Here is a 13318-nt window from a genome sequence, read left to right as displayed (position 1 = left end):
CAAACACTCTATAGAATAGGCAAGCACCTGAATTGACAATGCACACACTGTAATAAAGCAGAAACTGCCTAACTATGCATAGGTATGAAGAAAGAAGGAATATAATCAGGACTGATCAATGGAAAATATAATATTATATTGGGGAATCTGTTGGAAAGGCATCAAGGAAAGTACACAATGTCCTAATTAATTACCAAAGAGCAACGGGAGGATTAGAGAAAATGTGTATTCATTTATTGTTTCCGTCAATCTACCGCTCCCACACTCGATAGGTGGCGGCAATGCACTTATAAGGTGGTTTGCCAACTGCCAATAAACACCAAAGAAGACACAAATGAATCGCTGTTGCTGCTTTCTGCGGAAGTAGTCTTATATTCTCTTTCTGTCAGTGTAAAACACGGCCGTGCTCTGTGGTGTCTCCTCCTGCACACAGAAGTAAGTAGAGTCTGACTAGATTGAATAAGTGTCTCGTAAACTGTCTTCACTAATGTTAGAGCGGATACTAGAGTAACGTTGTGGAATCCCTCTTCTGCACAATGTTGAGACGTAGGTTGAACTAGCTAACTTGGGCTGTCACATTCAACATTTGTATTGGTTGTACCATGTCATGCTAATAGATGGGGAACAGCCACTAGCAATGCTTTAAGACTGCCTCTTTCCTTTTATGTTTTCATACTAAACTGATGCGTTTTGTTAACATTTGAGTTAAGTACCGTTAGCTAATGCTAACTTCCGTCAGAGGGCCAAGTGAAGTTAAAGGGTTGGAATGTAAATATGGATGAACAATGTAGGGCAAGATCCAAGTCAACTGCACTTACGGTAATACAGTTCTGGTTAGATCAAACAAAATCATCTCATTGTTTTAGAAAGAACATATTTATTTGCAATATACGGGATGGTTTGTTTATATGATATCCATAATTGTGATGACAGTCTCAAGCTGTCAAATTTTAGATTCACATGAGGAACTGTGTGGTCAGAGAATTACGTCAACAAGATGACAAATATGAACAGACATTCAGTTTTCCTAATACTCATGGCATGGACATATTTAGGTTTGAACCAAAGAATATAGACGTTCAATATCCAGCACCAGTCATTATTCATTTACCAATACACTGAACATAACTGTTTCATATTGTCACACCAGACATGTGCTCTGGGTGTGTTGCATCACAGTAATGTCAGTGTCATAAATGGACTTTGCACTTTGCAGCAGACCTCTCTCTCTTCAACTAAGCAGCCAAATATGTGGCCATTCAGGATGTGAGAGAGTCTCTGTTGTTAACCACTCTACAGGAACATGTAGCACAAACAATCCCCTGAACTCTTATTCACTTTGTGTTCTTTTTCAACAAGTAAAGCTTGTCCAACACTCAGTTGCACATTTCCATTTCAAGTTTGTTTTTTTTGAAGAATTGTTCTGTTTAAAGTTGAATGAGATTGCTAAAGAGGTTTCGGTGAGTTATGTAAGGGTTTGTAAAACATGCGATGAGAGTTCACTAACCCTCCGGCTAATCCATTACCACACTGAACATGGAAATGCCTCCGATGACTTGTATTTAACCCTCTTCATGCTCTGTATAGAGATACCACTTTCTGATTTGATTAATCTGGTCTTCACGTTAGCAGAAAAAAAAAAGACTAATGAGAATATTTCATATTTTCAATATGTTTAATTTCGTCCCTGCTTCTGTTATTTATTGTATGGTATTACAAACATCCTTATGTTGCTTTTGTTCCTGCTTTAGATTCGTACCGACACACAGAGGAGGATGTCTGCAACTGTGAAAAATCCTTTTCAACATATAGTTGAGCCTCTGGACCCCAACGACCCAAAGGAGCAGTTTTACAATCTTTCCAAACTTGGAGATCCCCGATATGGTAACAACAATTCTCTACTGGATGCAGACATACAACCTGTTGTCAGAGTAATGGACTAGTTTTAGCGATCTATTTTCCAGAGAGGTTCACTGTTCATCTGCTCCTCAGACCGCCTGCCCTTCTCTATCCGGGTCCTCCTGGAGTCTGCTGTCAGGAACTGTGATGAGTTTCTGGTGAAGCGCTCGGATGTGGAAAGCATCCTCAACTGGAAGCAGACCCAGACTCAAACTGTGGAGGTGCCATTCCGACCCGCTCGCGTCATCCTCCAGGACTTCACGTATGTGGACACTATTCATTTGCATTAGAATGTCAGTGAGTAGCTCCATAGGTTTTTAACAATGGACGGAGCCCTTTACAGTAAGTACAGCACAGGGCACTCCATCAGTTTTACACACATGGGCCACAGTCACTGTGAGAACTACTCATTGTTTAATCAGAATGAGTGATGTCATCAGAATATCTGTTTGGCTTTGAATTCTACAAATTCATAACAGAGCGCCTGCGTTACAGTCTGCCTACTTAAGCATGAAAGACATGGTTGTTTATCAGACAGTGTCTAAGGTTAAATGATACTGAGGTGCATTATGGGAAATGTAGGATGTGTTTATGCAGGTTGACCCATACAAGGACTAAAGTCAGGATATCTTGTTCTCCGCTGCTTCAAATGTTGACCATTTGGGAGAAATATGTTTAAAATGATATGAGCAGAGCCAAACCAGCAATGAATGGATCCACTAACTAGTGTTGTGTATATCTCTGTGCCACAGAGCTGGGTATCAATAGACTGGGTTAGAAAGTCAAACCGTTTTGAGCGATTGACTAACTCGTCGTCGGTGTTGTTGTTGTTGTTTTTTTTTAGTTTTCTTTGTTTAGAAAAACACAAAAATATCGTCAGCCTTATACTTATATGATATCTAATTTGATGGAATGGTGCAGCCATGAAATCATGGTGTCAAGCAAAAGCCTCAAAGGTGAGTGGACTCACCTTTGAGGCCACTGTCTCTGTCTTTGCAGTGGTGTCCCTGCTGTGGTGGACTTTGCTGCCATGCGTGATGCGGTGATGAAACTGGGCGGTGACCCAGAGAAGATTAATCCTGTTTGCCCCGCCGACCTCGTCATCGATCATTCCATCCAGGTGGACTTTAACAGGAAGTAAGAACTCTCTCCACCATGGCGCCATCACTTCATATTCTCTATTATCCTTCATACAGATAAAACATGAACATCATCTCAGTTTATATCACTATAATATACTTTGTCTCCTTCTCTACGTCGTAAACACACGGGCTCTTTTTCCTTTAGGTCGGACAGTCTTCACAAAAACCAGGACTTGGAGTTTGACCGCAACAGAGAGAGGTTTCAGTTCTTAAAGGTGATAAAAGTGAACAAACCCAGTGTCTGATATAAAGGGAACTATGTAGAGATTTTTTTTACCATTAAATATGTTGTGTCCTTCCCAGTGGGGCTCAAAAGCCTTCAGGAACATGCGCATCATCCCTCCTGGTTCAGGGATCGTTCACCAGGTCAACCTGGAGTACCTGGCCAGAGTGGTGTTCAACCAGGATGGCTTCTTCTACCCAGACAGCCTGGTGGGCACCGACTCCCACACCACCATGATCGATGGACTGGGAGTGCTGGGCTGGGGTAAGACATCGTCTCCTCTACACTATACATATCCACACGTGGTTTATATTTGGTGCAGATGCCTGCTCTCATTTATTCATGCAGTGCAATGGATGAGCTCCTAGCTAACGATAGCATGACAATAACCAAAACAGCCGCACTTTATTGATCTCTGATCATGAAGTTCCTAATAAGAGTCGCCATCAAACCCACAGGTGTGGGTGGGATTGAGGCGGAGGCCGTTATGCTGGGTCAGCCAATAAGCATGGTGCTGCCTGAGGTGGTGGGATACAAGCTGTCCGGGACTCCAAACAACTTCATCACCTCCACAGACATTGTCCTCACAGTTACTAAGGTAATCACGCTTAAACCTTTTAACAACGTAATCATCAAAGTAAAGTAGTAAATAAGAGGTATGCAGAGACGTGTTTGATTCTGTCTGGGTTTCCAAGATGTCTAAATCTGTTGTGTTCATCATCACAATCTCACATTGTCCCCTCCCCCCTTGTGCTCTCAGCACCTCCGTCAGGTGGGTGTCGTGGGGAAGTTTGTGGAGTTCTTTGGCCCAGGCGTTGCTCAGCTGTCCATCGCCGACAGAGCCACCATCGCCAACATGTGTCCGGAGTACGGAGCCACAGCAGCCTTCTTCCCCGTGGACAACGTCAGCATCCAGTACCTGGAGCAGACCGGTGAGTGTCCAGCAGTGGAGATCCGGACGTATTCATCTCTCTGATTTATGACAAGAAATTGTTTCCATTTTGTATGTATTCAGGGCGAGAAGCAGAAAAGCAGGCGTACGTTACAAAGTACCTGAAGGCAGTGGCCATGTTCAGAGACTACAACGATGTCTCCCAGGATCCAGACTTCACTCAGGTCAGTCTCTACATTGCTCTGCATTTTGAAGTAATAGTTGGATATTGTTGAGCCTATAAAGAAAGGTTGATTAACAGTGGCTTTTTGAAAGGTCAAATAGTGTTTCCAAATGCCAAAATGGCTCAACAGAGTTCCTCGCTGACACTCTGAACCTGGTAGCTATCAGCTGCAACATGTAGTAATGTGATACGAAACACTAAAATATGATGAGACGAAGAACATATATGACTTGGTTCAGCATATAAGACGTAAGTTTCGACTATGTGTAAGCAGAATAGTATGAATTGTCAAATGATGACGGAGACTTCTGGCAGCGCACAGTGAGACAGAGAGCTCTAGTACATCCTCATCTCCGTCTGTCAGGTGGTGGAGCTGGATCTGACCACAGTGGTCCCATGCTGCAGTGGCCCCAAAAGACCTCAGGACAGAATCCCTGTGTCCGACATGAAGACAGACTTTGAAGCCTGCCTGGGAGCAAAGGTAGGTGCTCACACATCACATCATGAAGAATCAAGGATTCAGATACACTAACAATATATGTAGTGAAATGCAATGTGGCTTGCTCCTAAACAAAGAAGCGCTCAACATGAAATATGATAAAGTATGCATTTAACGTGAATTAAGACTGTGGTGCCAATTGTCAGAAGGGCTGGGGATTGAATCTCAGTACCTTTTGATACTGACTCAAATGTCTGTAGTATTAAGTAAAGAAAACACAAAGAGCTAGCATCAAATGTCTGTTCAGAGTTGTAATCTTGCTTTATTTTTTAATTCGATATTTAAATCAAAACATTGCATATTTTAGACTTATTTGTATGGGTGCCTTCTGGATAAACATTATTTCATTTAAAACTTCTCTTGTTCTCTGTTGCTTTTTTTCTCTGTTTGTAGAAAATTCTGTTCATATTTCTCAAAGTAAAGTATGGTGAAACGTATAGTTTCAACAATTGAAAGGACACTCTGCTGTTACTGTCAGTGTGTTTGACTCGTCTCATGTCGCTCTGTGACATCTTCAGCAAGGTTTCAAGGGCTTCCAGATGGCTCCAGAGCGTCACAGCGCTGTGGTCCCCTTCCAGTTTAACGGGAAAGAGTATTCACTAAGCCACGGCTCCGTGGTCATCGCTGCCATCACCAGCTGCACCAACACAAGCAACCCATCTGTCATGCTTGGAGCAGGTGGATGAGCAAGACTTCTCTTAATGGGATTTCTGGAATATCATGGGGGTGTATTAACTCCTGACACAGTTATTACAGATAAATGCTCTTCTTTCAGGGCTCCTTGCAAAGAAAGCAATCGAGTGTGGCCTGAGCGTGAAGCCATACATAAAGACCAGCCTGTCACCTGGCAGTGGAGTGGTCACCTCCTACCTAAAGGAGAGCGGGGTCATGGACTACCTCTCTCAGCTGGGGTAAGCTGCTCACAGTCCCATCAGTCAGTCCTCTCTGTATGGAGGATCAGGATGTTCAGTGTGGGGAAGACAAAGACGCTTAATGTGCCGAGTGTAAAAGTTCATTCTTTAATTAAAAAACACACACAAACAAAAAACAAGGTCCACTTTCTAGCTTTTTTTTTCACATCTTTTAGGGCTTTTTTTTACCCGAAAAATCAAACATTTGTTGGCACGTTGTTAGTATTCAAACTGTAATGACGTGTTTGAATTCAAGATTTTTCCGTCTACAAGACCGTTTGAAGTCATTTGCCTTGTGACCCAGCAGAGGGCACTCTAAACATTCACATGACCTGTTTCCTGTCCTGTTGACCAACAGTAGGAGTAAGAGAAAGTAGTGATGTTCTGTTGTTTGCTACACTAGTGAGCACAGCCGTCCTGAGCCAACAGTCTGGACACCAGAGCTTCTGAGGAGCAGTGTGTGGAAGTCCTCATTTGAATTCATTCCAACATATTTTGTGTCGTTTTTTAAGTCATATAATCGTTTAACAAAGTTTGCCCTGTTGAATAAAGCTCATAAATACATAGATTATGTTTGTATGTACTTTTATACAATAATACATACTTGTGTATATATACATATATATACAGTGTGTAACTGCCTGTTGTCATGTGACAAAAGTTGATCTTGACAACAAATCTGCTGAGAAAGACAATCTTTGAAAAATGTCAGCAAATAAGTAACAAGCACTTGTAATATTAGTTTTCAGTAAAATGATCCTCTCATATTCAATTTCTATATATGTATCATATGAAATATTCTGGAAATTGAATTGAGATACAACTCTGTTGATGAATGCCTGTTCTGTCTAATCCAGTGAGGTAGATACAACATGGGCTGCAGTGGCTTAATGCACGCGCACACACACACACACACACACACACACACACACACACACACACACACGAAAGAGACCGCGACCACTGAGGGGAGAGAAAAATGAATTGTGCTGAAAATATTTGAAAAATATAATCTTATTTTGAAGCATTTGATCGAGTGGAAATGGAACCACTGCTTGGCTGCCCTTGATATTGCATTTGTATTCAGTCAAAGACTGATAAAGGCCAGTTGAGTGTTGACTGTTGATCATTTCATAGGTTCCCACTTTATACTGACTGCAGACTTTACAGCTCTGCTTCTGCTTTCAAAAGCAAAACACTTTGTTTTTGCTGTTATGTGAATTTTGTGATCTCTGCAAAATTTCATTGAGAACATCCTGTCAAAATACAATAAATAAACACTAACATTTAGTCAAACAATGCTGTGATATAAGTGTGACACAAAAGGCCTCGCTCATGTGATTCTTGGCACAGTATGAAGCTTACCTTGTGAACAATCCTTTTGTCTCTCCTGTTAGCTTTGAGGTCGTTGGCTACGGCTGCATGACGTGTATAGGAAACAGTGGGCCGCTCCCCGAGCCGGTGGTGGAGGCCATAACACAGGTAATAAGAGGACTAGGAGGCTGTGTCCACATATCTATGAGCATTTCACATTCCAAGCACTCACTAGCTCCTCTTCTTCCTCATCTATCTTCTTTTTCTCCATTTGTTTTCTGTTCCCGTTACTCTTTCTGGTCTGGTCTTCCTCATCTTATTTTACTAGCTCTGTAGATGAACAGTAATACATTTCCAAAATATAATGACATAAAGTATTTTCTACCGTGCAGTGTTTACATCGCTTTGTGTTCCAGGGAGATCTGGTTGCTGCAGGGATCCTTTCAGGAAACAGAAACTTTGAAGGGAGAGTCCACCCCAACACCAGAGCCAACTACCTGGCTTCCCCCCCGCTCGTTATCGCCTACGCAATCGCCGGCACTGTGAGAATCAACTTTGAGAGCGAACCCGTTGGTGAGTCGTTGTGTTCTGAGAGTAACTACGCAGAGAGAAACACATGTAGTTGTTTCAAGTGTCTGCTGCAGGCTGGAAGCTCCAGGCTACATTAGCTGCTATCCATCCAAACTATATATATATATATATATATATATATATATAGTTTGGATGGATGCTGAATCTATGTCTAGAAATTGCTTTCTCACTCCTGGACCGAGTGGGGGAGTGAGTATGATTGTGGAAGCTGTGTTTGAGATGTGTGATGCCTTTTTCAGTTTTCTGTGTGGAAATGTTTCTGAATTAGAAAACCAGGATTTTTCCAGATGAGAGTAGATTTAGTGGTGTTTGTGGTTTAGTGGAATCTCCACCAGTCTTCCCTTGACTATTGGAATGCTGTAGACTTGCTTGGCTTGATCCTCATACAGGCCCATACATCAAGTTGTATCCTCTAAAATATTCTTTAGGCCTGGAGAGAGGCTGTCTTGACTCTTTTTTTTTTTTTTTTTTTTTTGTCGTTTGCGTGATCAGGTTAGCCTTGGGGTTGGAAATTACATTTGATAAGAACTTTTCTTATGTGATTTAAATCTCTTTGCGTCCATATTTATGTTTGCCTGATGCATAAAACAAATGTAGCTTCCTGTCTTTAGTTGTGTCCTCTGGTGTCCTCTGTAGCCATAAACTCTGAAGGCAAAGAGGTTTTCCTGAGGGACATCTGGCCCACACGGGAGGAGATCCAGGCTGTGGAGAGGACGTTTGTCATCCCATCCATGTTCAAAGAAGTCTATGAGAAGATTGAGGTAGTGTAACCTTTAGTCTGTTACAGTGTGATGTCATGTGTGATTGTTCTGAATCTTACTGTGTCGTGTTGCAGAGAGTGAATGAATGCTGGAACGCTCTGGTTGCTCCCTCTGACAAGCTGTATACCTGGGACCCTAAATCAACCTACATCAAGTCCCCGCCGTTCTTCCATGGTTTGGTAAATATACAAATTAAAACATCTTCCCAAGCTCACGCAACTATAATAACTTAAGTCCAAGGCTGCCTTTATTAAAATACAGTCACTTCATCGACTAGAAATCTTGTTTTCCTTTAATGTGCTCATGATGAGAATTATATTTTTAAAATCCCGTTTACATTTTCATGTTTGGAAATGTGGAACTAGTGCCAGAATAGCAATGATAATGAAAACTCCCAAACATCTGTTTATTTACATGAACTCCTTTCGACAGTGGACCCCAATGGGGGCCATCAGTTGCTTTCAAATGAAAGGTAGAGTTACAAGTTTGGGTTTGAAAATGAAACAGAATTCTATTTTATCATCATCATGGGAGTGTTACGCTTATTAAGAGTTCACATTATAAGTCTATTTTCTTTTCTTTTTTTCACTACTAACACTTTTTCAAATAATACAATTCAAATTTATTTTTCATTTTAATTACATTAACATCATACAAACACAAATGGAAAATGATAATTCAATATTCTCATTAAATGATTTAATCAGCTCTGGATGTCCATACCTCTGCTGTTACTAATAGATGGATGGTTGTACTTTATTGTTATAGCAGCAGGTTATTCAGTGTAGCTATAGAATACACAATATAAAGAAGAATATACTCTAAATACACCAAACCACTACAATATAAATACAGGATACTATACACATTAGACAAGTGTGCAACTTTGTTTTTCATATTTAATAGTTCACTACTAGGAAGGCTACTACTGTTTATGACCATTATTTCATATTTCTACTACTACTAGTACTCATACAGTTATTCAGACATTGTTCCATTTTTTGGTGACCTACTAATATCTTTATTATTGTTGGCCATAGCTTTACTGTATGTGCTCTTTATTCAGACCAAGGAGCTGCCGCTATCCAAGTCCATCCAGGACGCCTACGTGCTGCTGAACCTGGGAGACTCGGTCACCACCGACCACATCTCTCCTGCTGGGAACATCGCCAGGAACAGCTCTGCAGCACGCTACCTCACCGACAGAGGGTGAGCCACCACCAAGCAGTCTGACATGTGGCTTTTCTTTTCATCAGTCATGTGACTCTGCAGTGACGATGGACAGTAGTCAGACTTTAAATAAGCCCAGATTTAGATTGAAACGCTCACTACAGGGCGTTTGATTGTACTCCTCTGCACAGGAATTGTCCTTTATTTCCTGCCTGAGATCAGTTGTGTTGTGTCTGTCCATAAAAGCTTGTTGCTTCACCATGTTTGTGCTTTGACAGTTTGAGCCCACGGGACTACAACTCCTACGGCTCACGTCGAGGTAACGACGCCGTTATGGCCAGGGGGACGTTTGCCAACATCCGCCTCTTTAACAAGTTCATCAACAAGCAGGCGCCACAAACCGTTCACCTGCCAACTGGAGAGACGGTCAGCATGCAACACCTCTAGAACATATAACAACTATGTAGATGCTGTTTGTCATTCTTGTATCTCAACAAAATGCTTTTACGTCAATTGTTTCAGTGTAACAAGAAGGGAAACTTCTGCATGCCACGTTCTTAAGCTTTCTGTTGCCTCACCTCATGTAGGCTAGATGGACTGTTACATTTGCACTAACACTTGCATGTTTGTCCAGCTGGATGTGTTTGATGCTGCAGAGAGATACCAGCAGGCCGGCGTCCCTCTGCTGGTTCTAGCAGGGAAGGAGTACGGCTCAGGCAGCTCCAGAGACTGGGCAGCTAAGGGCCCCTTCCTGCTGGTGAGGAGCACCTCTTTGTCTCATTGGATGCAATTTAAAGTTAGTCAGTTACCAAGGAGATAAGATCAAAAGAATGGGCGGGACTTTCTGCCCAAATTGATGTTGTGGAATTAAGTACCCTCAAAGGTTATTGAAAAGTCTTGAATAATGGTGTGAAATTAGCAAAAACTTAAATTAAATGTATTAATATACTTTTTATTTGTTTATCCATCATTCCATTTTATGTTACTTATCCGATCCAGGTCACATTGATTTCATAAATGATATCATCAGAAATGATTGTCATATTCTACAGGGAGTGCTGATAAAACATGGGATGTAATAATATGCCTTTTTGTCCCTACTGGTTTTCCATACGTTCATAGTTTAGCCAGTATGATGGTGAAACAACTGCATTTTATGTTGTGTAAAAAAAAGTCTTGTGATATTATAAATATTGTGAACCTTGAAGAAACCCTGAATATAGAAATATTATTTTTTTATTTTCATACCGTTGGGACAAAGTACAAGTCTAGGGACCTGTAGTGCAGCTGTCGTGGGGCTGGCTTAGTTATCGTCATGTGACTTTAAGTGTACAACTGTGGTCATGTGATGAGTTGTTCTGCTTCTGCTTTCAGGGTATAAAGGCAGTGGTGGCAGAGAGCTATGAGCGGATCCACCGCAGTAACCTGGTGGGGATGGGAGTGATTCCTCTGGAGTATCTAGCAGGAGACACTGCCGACAGCCTGGGGTTGAGCGGCCGAGAGCGCTACACCATCATCATGCCCGAGCAGCTCACGCCCAGGATGATTGTGGATGTGAAGGTTCGTTAGACTCTTTCCTGTAGAGGAGGGACATGATTTCCCTGTTCAAGTGATGTGATACATGATGTCGTCTCGTCTCTGCCCTCGCAGCTGGACACGGGGAAAACATTCCAAGCGAGGATGAGATTCGACACTGACGTGGAGCTGACGTATTTCCACCACGGAGGCATCCTCAACTACATGATCCGCAAGATGTCTGAAAACTAACATGTAAAGATATACTTATATAGTAAGGATATGCAAATTAAGAGGATGGTGATTTAAAGAGTTTTAACAGTCGGCTCAACCAGATGTCGTAGCTGCTCTCTGGGGGGGGGGGTGTCGGTCAGGGTTTCAGGTAACTGAGGTAAGCCAGTTTATCACAACGCGGGTCTTATCGTTGTGTTTCTGGTCTTCATCACTTTAAAGCTGTGTTCCTTTTCATGGTACCAACCGATATGATTTGGTAAAGTACAACAACACCAAAAGGTGAAAAATGGACCGTCAATACTACGTACTGATACTTAGAAGGTGATCAAGAAGTAGTTAATACTGTGTTGATAGGAAGGTTCACCTTGTTTCATGAGTTTAATATTGTGTTCGGTTGCTACCTCTACATAGTTTCACTGTGATAGTGCATGGGGATCAACGTGGGCCAGAGAGATACCGGAGTCCTTTCAATGTGCCTGTTTTTCTCTTTTAAGTGTGTCCGTTAGCTCCACTGCACATTCCAGCCAATGGTTGATCAACAGGTGGCAGTAATGAGCTAAGATATGCAGCAATGTGCCATCAAAGGCAGGAGGAGAAGCTAGTAGACATTGACGTAAACCTTTTTGATATGAAGTGCCATTTTTAAATAGTTTTCTTAATCCTTGAGCCACAGCATTAAGTTGAATCATGGCGTCACATCAAAATGTACTTCTCCAACAGATCTGTAATTCTATTCCATCCATATATGTAACGTGCATAGCATTATTTTGTAGTCGTATTAGAGCACTATACAAGAAGGCTGCCATCCTAATGAAAACATCCACATCTGAGTTGAAATCATTAACCTACCAACCTTCCCCCAATCTCATCCATCAGCAAGAAAGTTCTGCGAAGAAGAAAATGAGTACCAGCCAATCGGAGGCAGAGGGCGGGTCTTCACAGATGCCATAAATAACAGACGGATAAAGCTCTGCACTGACAAGAGTAGTGTCAATAAGGTCCTATCAATGCCAATGTTGTAATAATCCAGAATTCTTTAAAAACAAGGACCACAAGTCAATAATATATTATTCTTGACTTGTCAAAGAGAATGGACTTGATGTACATCTCAGCTTTTAAGCCAACAATGGATCGGAAGTGGTTGAAAGCTCCACAAAAGCCACTGCATGGACCATGTAGTGAGGTCGCCTTGTTGGGGATAATATACTGTATTATTGGAGGTGTGGGATCCATAAATCATAAAGGAAGACACTTTTCTCCTCCAGCTAAACATGCTGTGGTGAAGGACTGTATTACAGTCATGGTTACCGTACATTCTGTGTACCAACCTGTAGATCTTCTGCACTTTTATTCACCAACATGTTCTCGGATTACTGTAAAGAAAACGTCATTGTTCATCTGCTGTTGTGTGTGTCAACCTCATGTTTTTGACTGCCTTAATAACTTTCTTTATTGAGTCTTCACCCTTTGTCCTAAAACACTGATCATTCTGATTATGAAGTCTGACCAAATCTTGCACTCTGTCTGAATGCATTAAAACACTGATTACTGAAAACAGAATACATTGTGATTCTTTTTTTGTTGCTAGTTGTCCTCTCATTCATTTCCTTCAGCATTCTCAGATTAAGCTTCTATTTTAACAATGTCTATTTATAGACGAGTCCATCACAAACGTGTATTGTGCCAGTCAGCTTGAAGCTCAAAGTCCTCTGCAGCCATTTGGCATGGCTCTAAACTTCAAACACTATGACCAGACTATATTGGAATGCTTTACTTTTTATTTTTTTAATTCACTGGGGAATATGAGCCTTAAATAGTCCCCACGTCTCTAAAGCTCTATAAATATGCTGCAGGCTATTTGTACTGTGCTGTCACTGATCCTGGATTACTTTCACAGAATTGTCAAAGGTTTGAAGAAGAAAGTGAGTTTCTAAAGTGCACTAT

General features: G+C 41.5%; 1 protein-coding gene across 2 annotated transcripts; it reads left to right on the top strand.

The window, feature by feature from the left end:
• The first annotated feature begins 334 nt into the window (after nt 1–334).
• On the top strand, nt 335–12934 carry aco1 (aconitase 1, soluble). 2 transcript variants are annotated; one of them, XM_031874293.1, is made up of 22 exons: nt 335–435; nt 1752–1884; nt 1993–2161; nt 2899–3036; nt 3187–3256; nt 3345–3528; nt 3723–3862; nt 4025–4196; nt 4280–4380; nt 4744–4860; nt 5397–5556; nt 5654–5789; nt 7187–7271; nt 7520–7676; nt 8331–8455; nt 8530–8634; nt 9522–9664; nt 9904–10051; nt 10260–10382; nt 11000–11185; nt 11276–11395; nt 12251–12934. In XM_031874293.1, the coding sequence occupies exons 2-21, from the start codon at nt 1776–1778 to the stop codon at nt 11390–11392; spliced, it is 2685 nt and encodes an 894-aa protein (XP_031730153.1). In that variant the 5' UTR covers nt 335–435; nt 1752–1775; the 3' UTR covers nt 11393–11395; nt 12251–12934. The 2 variants fall into 2 exon arrangements, with proteins under 2 accessions (XP_031730153.1, XP_031730152.1); XM_031874292.1 differs by having other exon boundaries at nt 11276–12934.
• Nucleotides 12935–13318: the final 384 nt, after the last annotated feature.

The sequence above is a fragment of the Anarrhichthys ocellatus genome, unplaced genomic scaffold, assembly GCF_004355925.1.
Source record: "Anarrhichthys ocellatus isolate YVR2014 unplaced genomic scaffold, GSC_Weel_1.0 scaffold79, whole genome shotgun sequence".
Lineage (NCBI taxonomy): Eukaryota > Metazoa > Chordata > Actinopteri > Perciformes > Anarhichadidae > Anarrhichthys > Anarrhichthys ocellatus.
This window is presented reverse-complemented; position numbering and strand designations above follow the sequence as displayed.

Excerpts from the sequence above, each read along its gene's own strand:
- aco1 (XM_031874293.1), top strand. The coding sequence starts at position 1,776 with ATGTCTGCAACTGTGAAAAATCCTTTTCAACATATAGTTGAGCCTCTG. Across the intron at positions 1,885-1,992 it reads ACTTGGAGATCCCCGATATG|ACCGCCTGCCCTTCTCTATC; the intron begins GTAACAACAATT and ends TCTGCTCCTCAG. Across the intron at positions 3,257-3,344 it reads AGAGGTTTCAGTTCTTAAAG|TGGGGCTCAAAAGCCTTCAG; the intron begins GTGATAAAAGTG and ends TGTCCTTCCCAG.